Source organism: Hemibagrus wyckioides, linkage group LG03 (genome assembly GCF_019097595.1).
Source record: "Hemibagrus wyckioides isolate EC202008001 linkage group LG03, SWU_Hwy_1.0, whole genome shotgun sequence".
NCBI classification, from domain to species: domain Eukaryota; kingdom Metazoa; phylum Chordata; class Actinopteri; order Siluriformes; family Bagridae; genus Hemibagrus; species Hemibagrus wyckioides.
In genome coordinates this window covers 8,350,146-8,365,278 of record NC_080712.1, presented here as the reverse complement: position 1 = coordinate 8,365,278, position 15,133 = coordinate 8,350,146, and the positions used below count along the sequence as shown (strand labels likewise).

Below are 15,133 nucleotides of genomic sequence, written 5' to 3'. Positions count from 1 at the left end.
ACAATACTATGAGAGACACCCCACTATCATTGCTTTCTTGAAGGTATTAGAGGAGCTCACAGATGAGCAAAAGAAAGCCTTTCTCTGTGAGAACATTTATTTATTCATAGTTATATCAAGCACTTAAATTCTGTATGTTAAAAAGGTAATGCCTTCCATGCTGTATAGTTGTACACAATCAGAGAAAATATTAACCAAACATACTTCAAAATCAACACAGAAATGGTTAAAGAGCCATAAAACCATTCTTTTGCATTGACCATCTCAGCCAGAAACGTTCTACATGAAGATGTAGAAAAACATACCATAAGTTTCTCCAACTCCAAGAAGGCCAAATGGTAATACAATGAATAATCCAAAAATACAGCAAGGTTTCAAAGCACGACAAGACTTTAAGCAATGTCAAGGTTTAGAATTGATACAATTACAGGGAATGGCAAGACTTTGCAATGATTAACTAGTCCTGGATTGCTTCTATACTTTACAACTCTGAAGTAAACAAGCTGCTTCTTTCTTATTTACTCTTAGTTCAAATAAGAGAGGCATTTTTGAAACACCATATAAGATAAGGCAGTTGTTTTACTAGAGTTACACACCTAGTGTGATGAAATAGCCTCTAAAACTATGGTATTTTTTTCTCTAAGACTAGCCACAAGTGCTGTAAACAGGAGTAAACAAAACTACCTACCTACCTGCCGACATCACTGAAAACAGAGACTCAACCTAGAAAAACCTGATACAATCTCAGGGAACCAAACACAACAACAAAAAATTAGTCGACAGAGACAGACACAAGAGGGCATGTATAAATAAGATAAGGAGCAAACTAGGAACAGCTGACAGGACACATGACATTGCACAAGGTAGCAATATACCTTGCGGGAATTGTCCCAGTAGTTCCTGATAGTAATATAGGTTCTTTCATGTGTCCTTTATTCTTATTAACTGATATGAGTGCAAAAGTGGAATTAGGCACATAGGTTTAATTTCTTGTCCAATATAATACCATATAACGCTTTGATGAATGGTTATTAAGAAGCATTGCGAAGCTGATCATAATACAACACAAACTATAAATAAAAGTATGTTCTGTTCATGAGGTCATTGCTAATGAAAGTCTTTTCGAAAGGCTGTTGCCATCTTTTCTGATCAATTCTGAATTTTAAAGAAATGAGGCAATAAATACAAATAGAAGGAATGTAAGAACAAACTAACAAAGGAAATAAAGACATATGGTTACACTTTACAATAAAAGTACATGGATAATCATGCACTAATATCTGAATTTATACTTATGTAAATATGAGCTATTAATGAGTTAAGGCATGTACTATTTAAGAACTAATGAAGACGCAACATAAATACAGTATGTCGATATTTACTGCAAATAAAAATGTATGAGCCTAAGGATGTAAATAACTGATTTTTGCATCAGTGTGTAAGAGTTGTTGTATAATAGCTTTCTGTTTCCAGTGAATCAGCGCAGTCACAGCTGATAAGTTTCGCTTTCCTTTCTCGGTCTCAGTGAGGTAGAAACAGAGGCAGGGCATGATATATAAAAGCCATGGCACTGAAGTGACTGCATCCACACGAGCAGACTTGTGTGAGACTTCATCATGTTGTTTTACTGGGGAGAAACTGTAAAACCGGACGGATTTGGTTTAGTGAACGCTGACAGTGTGAAATTCACGGACACTGGCATCGGATCCCTTTCTCCCAGATCCAGGATCGGAGATGTGTCTTTGGGGAAGAGTCTTTTAGGATTTATCCGCGGGGAAGGAAACGCGTCTGTCATGAGACTGAGCATCAGGGAACATGGCACGACTGGAAAGCTGAGTATGTGTTTCTGTCTTCATTTGGCATAGTAGGCAGACACATGAGCTTTCGATGATGCTTTAATGATTTTCATTGTTTTTATGGAGAATTCAGGGACGGTTTTGAACTGCAAACTTCTTTAATCTGACTCAATAATAATGTCAGCAATAAGACATAATTCTGCATATGCTCTGAAATATTCTAGCTACATTTATGAAAAATGCTTATATCGTAGCAAGGCTTCCCATTTTGCCAAAATTCACTGAAAGGCATTTTAATGACATGTTTATGAATTCGGAACATGAATAAATATGATAAATCCACATCTCTCTCTCTCTCTCTCTCTCTCTCTCTCTCTCTCTCTCTCTCTCTCTCTCTCTCTCCTTCTTTCTCTCACCCCCTCTTTTTCTCTCTTTCCCTCTCTCTCTCATTATCTCATTCTCTCTCTCTCTCTCTCTCTCTCTCTCTCTCTCTCTCTCCTTCTTTTTCTCTCTCTCTCTCTCTCTCTCTCTCTCTCTCTCTCTCTCTCCTTCTTTCTCTCACCCCCTCTTTTTCTCTCTTTCCCTCTCTCTCTCATTATCTCATTCTCTCTCTCTCTCTCTCTCTCTCTCTCTCTCTCTCCTTCTCTCTCTCTCTCTCTCTCTCTCTCTCTCTCTCTCCTTCTTTCTCTCACCCCCTCTTTTTCTCTCTTTCCCTCTCTCTCTCTCTCTCTCTCTCTCTCTCTTTCTCCTTTTTCTCTCACCCCCCCTCTCTCTCTCCTTCTTTCTCTCACCCCCTCTCTTTCTCTCTCTCTCTCTCTCTAGCTCTCTCTCTCACACACACACACACACACAAACACACACTCTCTTTGGTCCATTTTTTCATATTTATTTTAGGTCATTAGAGGCTTAAAAGCCAAAATAGGCTTAGATTAACGCTAGTATGTTTTATTTGAATACTTTTCAAAAAAAAATACATGCTTATTTTATTACAGTAATACATCTTATGAAAAAATGCGCATCAGAAATATGTGTAAGTCATGACCATTTTCTAAGCTTATAAAAAAGTTTAAACTGTAACATCCAGATACACAGACCCAAGCAGGGTTTGAACCCGGGTCTCCACAGTAAGCTCGATCACCCACTGACAGAGAATTAGACCCAGATGCAGCGGCAGGAGAAATATGACTTTAATAAAACAAACGTAAAAATAACAAAAGACTTACATGAAACATAACCACAACACGAGAAACCAAACATAACTACAACGTAAGGAACCAAACAGTGACTGATGATGACTGATGCAACTGACTGGTATATATAGGGCAAAAAAATTAGATTCGATAATGAACAGTTGACATGGCGAGAAAACAGGAGAATGGGAAGGGCGTGGCACAGCTCATGTGGGAAATAAATAATACAACAAACCATGATGAACCGCCTGTCAGCAACCTCTGATGGTCTGTCAGGGAACCATCCCAGTAGCTCCTGACATAAACATTACATTTTTAACTTTCACTCAGTAAGGTTTTACTGTTCCAATTTACCTTCATTATCCCTATTATTATTATTATTATTATTAATTTATTATTATTATTATTATTATTATTATTATTATTATTATTATTATTATTATTATTATTAATTTATTATTATTATTATTAGTAGTAGTAGTAGTAGTAGTAGTAATATTGTTGTTGTTGTTGTTTTTGTTATTTGTAGAAGCGTTAGACCTGAAGAAAGAGAAAATCAGACTGATCAGCTGTGGTGAAACTGATGCTGTCCTTCTGACATATGGAGGCAAAGTACTTTCTTTGGGGAAACCTTATGTTTGCAGGCATGTTTCTAATATTATTATTATTATTAGTAGTAGTAGAAGTAAAATGCAATGATTAATGTTTTTTTTTAAATATATATATATATATATATATATTCAGTTTAATTATATTTTGTTTTTGGTCACAGGCCCATCAAGGAGCTCTGCAATAAAACTGTAATTCAGGTTGCATGTGGGGATCATCACTTCATGGCACTGTCAAATGGTATTTACTGGATATATTCATCACTGTTCAGATTAAATGTTAATTAAGCATTTAAGCAGGGAAAATGTATTATTTATCTTCTACATTCATCTTCCATACATGCTTGTGAATGAAGTCACATTCTCTGACTCATGCTTAGAGCTACTCTCTACACGTCAAAACTTAATTTAATTAATTACAGCGTACGAACTACCTTTTGTTTCCTTTTCGGTGAGTTGGTGTTCATTTAGGGTGGAGCAAAACAACACAGTTGTGAAGTGAACAAATTAGATATTCTTAGCAGTATATACAAACTTGTATACAAAATACCTTCTTATCAATGGAACACAAATTGTCTTTTTGTGTCAGCAAACCCTCACATTTTTAGTAAAATGCTATTTTATTCCCTGGAAATAGTCAAGTCCCCCAGTGTATTTGATTTTATATGTAAGCTTAATTTTCATTTAATGTATTTTATTATTTTTCCCATTTTCATCTGATACACATTAAACTTCTGAAAAGCACAAAATGACATATAACTTGCTTTAGAGAGCAGCTTCTTTAGTATTATTGAATGTGTTGAATCAAATGTTGCTTCTTTCTCATTTCCTCAGATGGTCAGCTGTTCACTTGGGGTCAGAACTCGAGCGGTCAGCTAGGTTTGGGGAAGGATAAGCCGAGCTCTACGTCTCCCCAGCTCCTCAAATCTCTGAGTGGGATCCCAATGGCTCAGATTAGCGCTGGAGGAGACCACAGCTTCGCCCTGTCTCTCTCCGGAGCCGTGTTCGGCTGGGGCAGGAACAGCGCCGGACAGCTTGGTCTGGGAAATACAGAGGGTTTGTTGACTTAAAATCCTATTTTATTATAATAAAATAATAGAAAAATTAAAAATTCAAACTCTTACCCTTAGATATATACAAAATAGATGCTACACCTAAAAATGTATTTAAAAGCAATCTGATAATCTACTATTTGACATCTTGTTACAGACATGTACATTCCAACCTGTGTGAATAACCTAAGCCAAAAGAAAACGATTTCCATCTCATGTGGTGAGGAACACACTACTACTCTGTCAAAGGTATCATTATAGAATTTATATTTCTCCACAGACAAATATACATTTTGTTAATTACTGATCAAACGTAATAGTTGGCAATTTGATGTGATAGAAGATGAATAAAATTCTTCCGTATTTGCGAGGTTGAGGGCTGTAAGAGTAAAACTGCTTCGAATCGAGCCTCATTATTGATTATTTTCCTATAACAATCCTCCAACTGGTGTTTTATGCCTTTCTTATATCAATTAAACAGTAATTATTTATTAATATCTACTATCTAATGACTTCATTCATCTAAGACAGTGAAAATAACTGAATAATAGCATAATAGTATGATGAGTCAATTAACGACACTTTTAGTTTATATTCTGTATTTGGAATAAGTGAAGTTATGTTCTTTTCTTTTCATTCCAGGGAGGAACAGTTTTCACGTTCGGATCAGGTCGTTACGGACAGCTTGGACATGATTCATTACAAGATGAACTTCAGCCTCGTGTGGTTTGTGGGCTCTGGGGTTTAAACGTGTCCCAGATCGCATGTGGGAGGTGTGTATTGTGTCTATTAATATGGCATAAGTGAATTTGAGCTTTTGCATTCTGCAATTTGGAATCTAAAATGCTCTATATGCAGTTTTTATAGGACACATAGGCAGCGTGAAATGATTTTGCTAGAAGCACCTTAATATGAGGAGATATTTAAACGAAACTCTGTCAGAATGTAATGTAGTGTATGCACTTTTTTTTATTATTATTATTATTTCCTTGATGTGTATTTAAGGCATCACACTCTCGCACTGGTCAAATCTTCAAACACAGTCTACTCATTTGGGTGTGGAGAACAAGATCAACTGGGAAATGGGCAGAGGACCAATCAGAGTGTGCCACTTCCTGTCCAGCTGCCACCAGGTAGTCCTGTGTGAACTTTAATTTGGATGCAAGCAATGCAAAAATAACAAATATTATTATTTTTTCTGCACAGAGGCAAACAAGAACCATAAAGTTGAGAGAATCGTTGCTGGTGGGAATCATTCCTTGGTCATGTGCTCTCCTCAGGTAAGATACAACATGATTGATCCCGTTATCAATTGTAAATAAATAAATAAATGCTTTTAAATTGTCTATTTTTGTCGTGGATTTTAGAACTCTGAACCTGAGCCTAACCAAAGGAGGGAGATTGTGACATTAGGGGACAGAGTGATTCACAGATTGGTGACTGAGTGTGAGTCAAATCAGTGGAGGACAATCAAGAAGTGAGTGTTTTGTTAGATTCTGTCCTGATTCAAGGTGTCAAAGTCAATTGTGGTGTTTAAACATGAGCCTCACCATTATCATCATCATCATGCCTCATGTTACATTTCTTATTTTTTTTCTTTATTAGACCAGTTGAACATTTGTAAAACCAGTTAGGTTAGACTGGCTTCTTATAAAGTCTAGACAAAATTCAAAAAATAAGTTAAATGTAAATTTTATATTATTCAGAACTCAATTTCGTCAATATTCAATTGTCAATATTAGACTATTAGCATACCAGTTTACACTCATATAAGTGTATAACTGAATGTACAGACAATCTGATAATGATTTCCGAACTGATTTTGTTCTGTTTCTTTCACTAACAGGGAAATAAAAAGAGTTTTCTCATCTCCAGCTTGTTTAAATGGGAGCTTCATTATAAGAGGGTAATTTGGACAGATTTACTACTAAAGATACTTATATACAAATTGAAAAATAAAACCATTCTATATAATATATTTCATGTTTCTTTTATGTGTTATGTGTATGTTGTGTAGTTGCGACAGACATTACCAAACATCCACACACTTCTCTGGTTTGGATATGGAATCGGTGAAAACTGCCTTTGACCGGTTGGCTGAGAAGGAGAGAGTATTATGGGAGGTAAATCAACACACCCATTCAGAGCTATTCATGCCTTCATAAGCTTGTCAGTTCTTCATTTATTGTGAAAACGTGGATTTTTTTGAAGGTTTATATCTGAACAGATGCAACAATGCCTGGGACTTTGATGTAATCTGGTGTATCTGTTTCAGCTAGAGAAGGTGGTGGAGAAAGATCTTCTTCCCTCTCTGAGTTTTACTGCTGCTGGTGTGGAGGCTTTAAGAGTTTTTCTCATCCTGCCTGAACTGCTGAACAAACTGGGACACAAGACAAAGCTCACAGAGTCTTATGCTTCCGCAATTTTAAATCTGGATCCCTGTATGCTCACGACTTTAGGTAAGATATATGATGATGTAGCTCATCATATATGAAGAGTGATAAGTGCAACTGAAATGTGTAGGTACAGTATATTGTGTAACAAATGATGTACTGAAGCCTTTAGTGCTACGTCTCACAGTGAAAATAAGATACATAGGAATAAAACAGACACTTAACCCTAAATGTTTACACACAAAATTTTTGCAGCACTTGAAATACAATGAAAATAGATATGATAATAAACCAAGTTCGGTTTCATAGTGAGAGAAGAAATATGGACATCAGCTCACGTGTCTCACGTGTTTTATTTTATTTTTTTCAGAGAACTTCTGGTCCGAACTCCCAGAAACCTTCCTTAGAACAATAGTGAAACTTTTTCAAACTTCATCTGCAAAATTGATATCTGAGATGACCTATGACTATAGCCAACAAACTAACATGTATCCACTCTTACGTGAATCATTGCAAGTTCTTCAGATGCTCCACAAGGTGAATAAACTGCATTTAAAATACAGATTGAGTGAAAGAAGGGCAGCATGGTGACTTAGTGGCTTAGCACTGTTGCTTCACAGCAAGACGGTCCTGGGTTTAAATCCCGGGTTCGAACAGGCAGGGGCCTTTCTGTGCAGAGTTTGCATGTTCTCCCTGTGCTTGTGTGGGTTTACTCTGGGTACTCCGATTTTCTCCCACAGTCCAAAAACATGTACATTAGGTTGATTGGTAATTCTAAATTGCCCATAGGTGTGTGGATATCTGTCTATATGTGGCCCTGTGATGGACTGGTGACCTGTCCAGGCTGCACCCCTGCCTTTTGCCCAATGTGTGCTGGGATAGGCTCCAGCAGATCCCCGTGACCCTAATTAGGAATAAAGCGGGTATAGAAAATGGATGGATGGATGGATTGAGTGAAAGAATGAATGACAATGAATGTTTTTCACATTGTTAAACATTTGCCTTTACTTTGTGTTCTGTAGGCTTCCTGCAGGAACCAAGGAACACTCACACCTGGAGATTTCATCATCATTGAGGTCAACGAGTTGTTTGACATGGTATTGTACAAATTTTTGTATTGTAGAACTTTATGAAAAATGATGCATACAAATCTATAAAGAATTTCACTGATTTATGAATCGAGTTACTGAGTTGTAAGGAGGATATTATTTATAATCAGACTCTCAGGTGTCACCCAAATGAGCCTGGATCCACTCAAGGTTTCTTCCTCATATAATCTCAGGAAGTCTTTCCTTGCCACGGTTGCCTCAGGCTTAAGGAAAAATATAAATTTAATTTTAAACTTATTCAAATTTCTATTAAATATACATATATACTTATACTTATACTTATATACTTATACTTCTGCAAAGCTGCTTGAGACAATGTCCATTGTTAAAAGCACTATACAAATAAAATTGAATTAAATTGATCTGAACTTTTTTGATACAATATCTACATTGTTGTCCTAAATATTTTTTTCTTTTATCCCCTAGTTACATGTTCTTCAGACGGACATCAATAATTATTTTTGGAATGGAAACCTTAATGCGATGATGGAACAAAAACAGCACTATATGGTGAGTAACTTATGCATTCAAAGCGATTGTGAATGGTTGCATATGTGATTTTATTATGTCTTATACCACAGCACTTATTTATTTACTTACTTAATTTTCTCCATAATTATTTTTTTGATCTTCTGAATAAGGTGAATCGATTTAACATTCAATTCCAGTTTTAGCATTTTGTAATGATCAGGAAGTTTCCAGAAGATTATGGACCCAAGAAGGAGGAGTTTTGTGATGCTTTTTGACTTCTCAGTAACATGACAAGACACATGTTTGTCTTATTAACTTGAAGACAGAAAGGAAGATCAATTTAGGATGGAACAACTGATCAGAGCTGCTCACAGAGTTGGAAAAACACAAAAACATGCAGGACTGAGTGGAGAAAATCATGGCTGTAGTATAAGACAACACTTGAATAACACTTGAAAGTGAACATGTTGGTATTATGAACTAATAAATAATAAATACTGTCTGTAAATTCACTTTGCTTCAGGTCGCATTAGACGAGCCATGATTGTTTATTTTCCTATATTCCTGCAACAGCAAAGCTTTATTGCTTTCCTAATAACCACTGTATTACATTTCTCTCATTGCAGCAAACCTTAACACTTCTCAGCTCAAGTCCTTTTATCTTTAATCTGGAGGCTAAATACAGACTTCTAAAGTTCAGAGAATCTATGGTGTGTATATACATGTACTGATATTTATGAATTTTTTTTTTTGGAGAAGCTTTGCTTAATCTAATCTAAATATTTTTACTGTTGTCCCCTTTTGAAACTCCGTAACTGTAGGGACCATTTACAATGACGTTAAGACGCACTGCACTTCTGGAGGACTGTTTCCAATCATTGAGAGATGCAAGTGAACAAGCGCTGAAGGGCTGGCTGCAGGTACGTATTGTTAATCCAAATGATCAAATGAACTTTTAGGGTGTAATGAAGCCCCCGAAGCAGAGCTTGCGGGATCCATGTGCAGATTTATTAATAATAATCCAACCCAGAAGTGGGTCAGAACTTTGGTGAGAGTTCCCTTTGGCGGTTTTACGAGAGCGTAGCATGTCCCAATGTTGCAAAGTCCCTTTCTCTACAAACACCTCCTGGTGTTCTACAGTATGTTGTGGCCTACCCCGGGGTCTGGGTGATGGCTTGTCTGGATGTAGCCTGTGTAACTTCTCAGTGAGTGATATATCTAGGATGTCGGTGACTTCGACCCATGATTGTTCTTCAGGGCCGTATCCCTCCGAGTCCACCAGATACTCAAGCTGATCCCCACAGTGTCTGGAATCTAACAAGGAATGTACCAGATAGGCAGGAGAGCCTTGGGGAGGGGGTTCTGTGGTGGTGTGTACCTGGTTGGGGCCATTGTGAGCTGGTTTGAGCAGGGAAACATGGAATGTAGGGGAGATATGGTAAGTTGGCAGGAGTAGACTGGGTAGATCAGTGAAGAAGTCCACTCAGAGCTGGGACCATGGTCATTGAGAGATAGGTAGTGGCTCTAGAAGTCACGCTGGGAGATGGTAGCTAGTTTTGGCCTGGGCACAAACTTGCCAGGCTTTGACATATATTTCCATGTTTTTGGTAAGTGAAGACCAAAAAGCATTCTGGACCAGGGCTATGGTTTGGTATATACAGAGGGCATCTGCATTACTGTTTTTATACTGGGTCAATAAGTCTGTGAAATGGAATTGAGTGAAAAGCAAAGCCCACCTACAGTAGCTTGGCATGGGTTGAGGCGTTTGGCGTGCTTTATATATTCAAGATTTTTGTGGTCTGTTATGACTTGAAATGGATGTTGGATCCCATTCAACCAATGTCACCATTCCTCCAGAGCTTCCTTTATGGATAAGTGCTTTCTGTTGCCAACATCATAGCTTGCTTCTGTGAGTGTTAGTTTCCTATAGTAAAATGCACAGGGGTAAAGCTTTCCGGGTTCACCATGGCATGGAGAAAGCACTGCCCTGATTCCACAACTAGAAACATCCACAAAGGGCACGTTGGGGTCGGAGTGTTTCAGAATGGGTGCTGTGGTAAAGCAGGTTTTCAGTTTGTTGAATGCTGCTGTGGAAACTTTGGTCCAGTGAATTTTCCTTGGGTTACCCAGCAGAAGGGAGATGATGGGTGTGGCTACCTGTAGTTTCTAACTGTAGTTTCTAATGAAACGGTGGTAGAAATTGGTGAACCCCATATGGCATTACTAAATACTTGTAGTGTCTCCGGGTGGTGTGAAAGGCCATTTTCCATTCGTCTCCTTATTTCATGCGTATGAGGTTATAAGCATTTCTTAAGTCCAGATTTGGTATGCATACTGTTTAAATGTCTGTAGAAACTGGAAGCAACATTAACGCGGAAGTGGGTCAGAACTCGGGCGAGGGCTTCCTCTGGTGTTTTAACGAGAGCGTAGCATGTTGTGATGTTACAGAGGGACATTCAGCAGTTACATCAATGCCGTACTGTGTGTATTTAACATGCAGGTGTTGTACTGTGAGGACTTCAAACAGAGCGACGTCAATAAGAGGGACTTCTTTCACAATGCATTTAAAATGCTGCTGGACCCAGAATCGAAAATGTTCATGTACAATGACACAAAAACACTCATCTGGTTTCCTGCTGAGGTAAGCCAAAAAAACTGTACAATGATATCCCCTTGTAATTATAGTTACAGGTATTTGCTGTAGGTGCAAAGATACAGTGTAGACATCTTGGAATTGAAGTTTGAAATTAAAGTTGAATGTGTGAGATACCATGGTGATGTACCATGCATTTTTTAATTGTGGACCGGTATAACTAATTGTTGGGTTCGGGCTAGTAATGGACACTATTTAAATTTTGCACATTTATTTATTTTTGTTGTTGCTGTTGTATTAACTATAAAAAAAAACTGTGTATCTATGGCATGTTACTGTTGCTTGTCCTTAAATTTTATTAAGCATAAAGCTCAGCTCAAACTGTTGGCCTGAATTAATGATGGTGTGCACATTCAAATAATACCAAGGATGCCATTACTTTAGCTTTATTAAAAATAAAATGGGTGCTGCACCAGGTAACAATGCTGGTTCACTAGTCCAGGGTCCCCGGCAGGGGCGATTCTAGAATTTTCATTTAAGGGGGGGCTCAGCCCCCAATGAGGGTATAATAGTAAAAAATAAATAAATAAATAAATAAATAAATAAATAAATAAATAAATAAATAAAGTAAAGGTTTGACTAACAGGGTAGGATGGTAAACTTACTGCAGAATTTCACTGTATTGCATAGATGTGTATAACATTTGAGTACTGAACAAGCCAAATACGAGTCTTCCTGATCACACACACACACACACACACACACTTGTCCTCTGATCCTCGCTCTGCGACGCCACGGTCTGTGGATTGAAGAACGTGCTGAAAGACGGGGAGGAGCCGAAGTCTGCCGCCGTTTACATATGAAATTTAAAGGGAACTGAGGAGATCACCAATTTGTGTAGAGTTTATGGAGAATCGCAGAATTTTAGGAGGGCTGAGTAGACATGTTAAAGCCCCCCTAAAAATGGCCTAGCGACGCCCATGGTCCCTAGTTTGATCCTGACCTCCATGTTCTCTAGGTTTTTCTCACCTCCCATAAATGTACCCAACAGGTGGGCTGGTATGGTAAATTGCTGTGCATAAGTATAATTGTGTTTACATGGCACCCTGAAGTGTACTGATGGTCCATCCCTTCTCTTACCCACTGATTTCTGAGTCCACTAAGAACCTGACCGAGACAAAACACTTACTGAAGATGAATAAATGAAAATTTATTTTTGATTTGGATCTTGGTCTTCAGAAACATTAAAAAGATTCCAGAAAGTAAAATCAACCCTTGTTCTTCCTGTAGCCAATTGTCCTGAACAAAAATTGAAAACATGGTTGAAATGTGTCTTTTGAATTCGGAGTAAATTTGATTGTTGCTCCCACATGATATCTGGACATTAAAACTGGACACAGTGCTACTCAGCTACTTTTAAGCTACTTTTTAATCATTTGACCACTCTTTCCTTCAGCTCAGCTTACCAGAGGAGCGATACTTTTTTCTTGGACTCCTGTGTGGTCTGGCCTTTTACAACAACAGTGTTGTGCACATTCCCTTTCCTTTGGCTTTGTTTAAAAAACTTCTCGACATCAGACCTACTCTGGAGGATTTTGCTGAACTGAGTCATGTCCAAGCACAGTACGTTTTTCATGACAATTACCATCACTCTCTTTACATTTTATATTATTCTGTTATACTACAGCACAGTAGAATGCTGGGTTCTGATTATTCAGAAGGTGTAATTTTTTTGTATTGTCATCTGTTATTAGTGCTGATATAATCAAGCTTTCAATTAGAGTTAAAGCTGTATCTTTAACTCTACAGCCATGATAAGAGTTTTCAGGATAGAGGATGGACATAGATGTTTTTTTTGTCGTTTGTCTGTAACAAGCTACTTTTTTTTTTTTTGTCATAACATCCAAAGCAAATGGGGAAACAAAGCTGCTGTAACATGAAGAGAAACAGGAACAAAATATTTTCTGGTCTTCCACTGAATTAAATGGAACTATAAACTGAAAAAGTATGACATCATGCATTAATGAAGAATAAAATCATTAGCAAATTGCTGTGGAGTGTGCCACTATAGGAAAATCTATTTAAAGGTTGCTAACAGAAACTCAGCTGACTCGCACTTCCATGGTTATTGACTATTTCTTTTATAAACACACGTTATTTCTTATATTTTTCGTGGCATCTAAAACACAACTGTCTATGTTTCTGTTATCAGGAGTTTGCAGTACATACTGGACTACAGCGATGACGATGCTGAGAACATGGACATGATCTACACTGTAAGTGCACATTATTACACAAGCTTACTATTGTGAACAGTCAACATTTTGTTTTATACTGTTCTAATATTTTCTTCATACCATGCTCAGATCATTTGGGACGACAAGCAGGTCGAGTTGGATCCAGAAGAGCCCGGAAAAGCTGTGACGAGCTTAAACAAGTTAGTTACAAATTCATAAACATTCAACAAGCACACCATGGGCAATTTAGTGATGCCAATCAATAATCAATAAATACATTTACAACACAAGTCTAACCCCTCAACACATAGGGGGGAGAAACAGACTCTAGGCACATAGAGTGGGGATGGGAATCAATCCCCCAAGCCTGGTGGAGCAGTACAAATGTACTACGTTGCAAGGTGCTAAACTACTGATCAGAAGGTTGTGTTAAAGCCCTTAATCCTCCGTTGTATAAAATGAAATAAAAATGTAAGTAGCTCTGGATAAGGGTGTCTGCCAAAATGCTGTACAGATTTTTTTTTAGATTTTTTGTTTAGTTGTTTGTTTGTTTGTTTGTTTGTTTTTTGCTTTTATTTCAAACCCCGCCCTTTTCTGATCAGCAGCTAAACACAAAATCACCATATTTTAAACACCGAAAGCCACCAATATCCTGTGTAATTTTATATCAGACTTGCGGCGATAAGATGATTAATTTCTTTATACTGACTGAAAATGCCAGATATGTCGATGTTAAAAAGTGTTAACGTGTGTTTCATTGAGACTTTATAATAATATCTAATGATATCCACTTTTATTGCTTCGATAGAAACGTGTTTGTGGACACATACGTTGATTACGTCCTGAACAAATCAGTGGAGCGGGTGTTTAATGAGTTTAAGAGAGGCTTCTACAAAGTGTGTGAGAGAAGCATGGTGAACTTATTCCAGCCAGAAGAGCTCAGAGGAGTGATGCTGGGCTCAGAGGATTACGACTGGGACGTACTCAAAAAGGTGGATAAAAAGACATTTTTAAGATTTGTATTAAATTTGCAACTGGTATCTCGTTGTTGTTAAAGCATAACTTATGTCTGTGTTTTGTTGTGATTAACAGAACGCGACTTACGAGTACGTATTTGACAAAGAACACCCGACAATTGTCTTGTTCTGGGAAGTGTTTGAGGAACTGTCGAACCAGGACAAGAAGGCCTTCCTCTGTGAGTCCATTTATTAATTACATATACAGCTCTTTGCGAAGGTTTGCACACCCTTACTTAAAATAGTCTCTTAATCCCCTTTCCTATTTCCGTGATATATCAATATACTGTCTTTGGTTTTGAGTCTTGTAAGGACTGTCTTCTTCATTCTCATTTACTCTTAACTAATTGACAATAAAACGCTTGTTAATCAGGAGAATAAGGTCATTTTTTAGATAGGAATTGAGGTATTGAATTACACACGCAAACATTATATTCATATTTAATGAAGATCTAGCATTTTGATGTTTTTGGTTCTGAATATTAATTCATGTTATTAAGTAATTATTATTAATATCGTTGCCAGTTATGTGGGGTTTCCAAGACTTAGAAAGAAAATTAACACATACATCAGAACGATACATACAGTACATCATAAATGATCATACATAAGTTTTTAAAGATTGTGCCAGGTGGGTGGAGCTAAGCCTTCATTTTCACATGCAGTAG

At 37.4% G+C, this 15,133-nt stretch overlaps 1 protein-coding gene across 1 annotated transcript in view; it reads left to right on the top strand.

Annotated features, from left to right (window-relative positions):
* The first annotated feature begins 1,496 nt into the window (after positions 1-1,496).
* The window catches only part of LOC131347409 (uncharacterized), a 31,191-nt gene continuing 17,554 nt past the window's right edge, over positions 1,497-15,133 (top strand). The window contains exons 1-23 of the mRNA XM_058381430.1: positions 1,497-1,836; positions 3,516-3,630; positions 3,759-3,835; positions 4,429-4,650; positions 4,804-4,895; positions 5,289-5,419; positions 5,652-5,779; positions 5,853-5,926; positions 6,014-6,123; positions 6,493-6,552; positions 6,664-6,769; positions 6,922-7,105; positions 7,410-7,576; positions 8,062-8,136; positions 8,575-8,658; positions 9,246-9,329; positions 9,441-9,539; positions 11,120-11,260; positions 12,669-12,835; positions 13,425-13,488; positions 13,579-13,649; positions 14,258-14,441; positions 14,542-14,644. Of these exons, the coding sequence (XP_058237413.1) occupies positions 1,617-1,836; positions 3,516-3,630; positions 3,759-3,835; positions 4,429-4,650; positions 4,804-4,895; positions 5,289-5,419; positions 5,652-5,779; positions 5,853-5,926; positions 6,014-6,123; positions 6,493-6,552; positions 6,664-6,769; positions 6,922-7,105; positions 7,410-7,576; positions 8,062-8,136; positions 8,575-8,658; positions 9,246-9,329; positions 9,441-9,539; positions 11,120-11,260; positions 12,669-12,835; positions 13,425-13,488; positions 13,579-13,649; positions 14,258-14,441; positions 14,542-14,644 (2,758 nt within the window). The 5' untranslated portion in view covers positions 1,497-1,616. The remainder of the gene's footprint in view (positions 1,837-3,515; positions 3,631-3,758; positions 3,836-4,428; positions 4,651-4,803; positions 4,896-5,288; positions 5,420-5,651; positions 5,780-5,852; positions 5,927-6,013; positions 6,124-6,492; positions 6,553-6,663; positions 6,770-6,921; positions 7,106-7,409; positions 7,577-8,061; positions 8,137-8,574; positions 8,659-9,245; positions 9,330-9,440; positions 9,540-11,119; positions 11,261-12,668; positions 12,836-13,424; positions 13,489-13,578; positions 13,650-14,257; positions 14,442-14,541; positions 14,645-15,133) is intronic.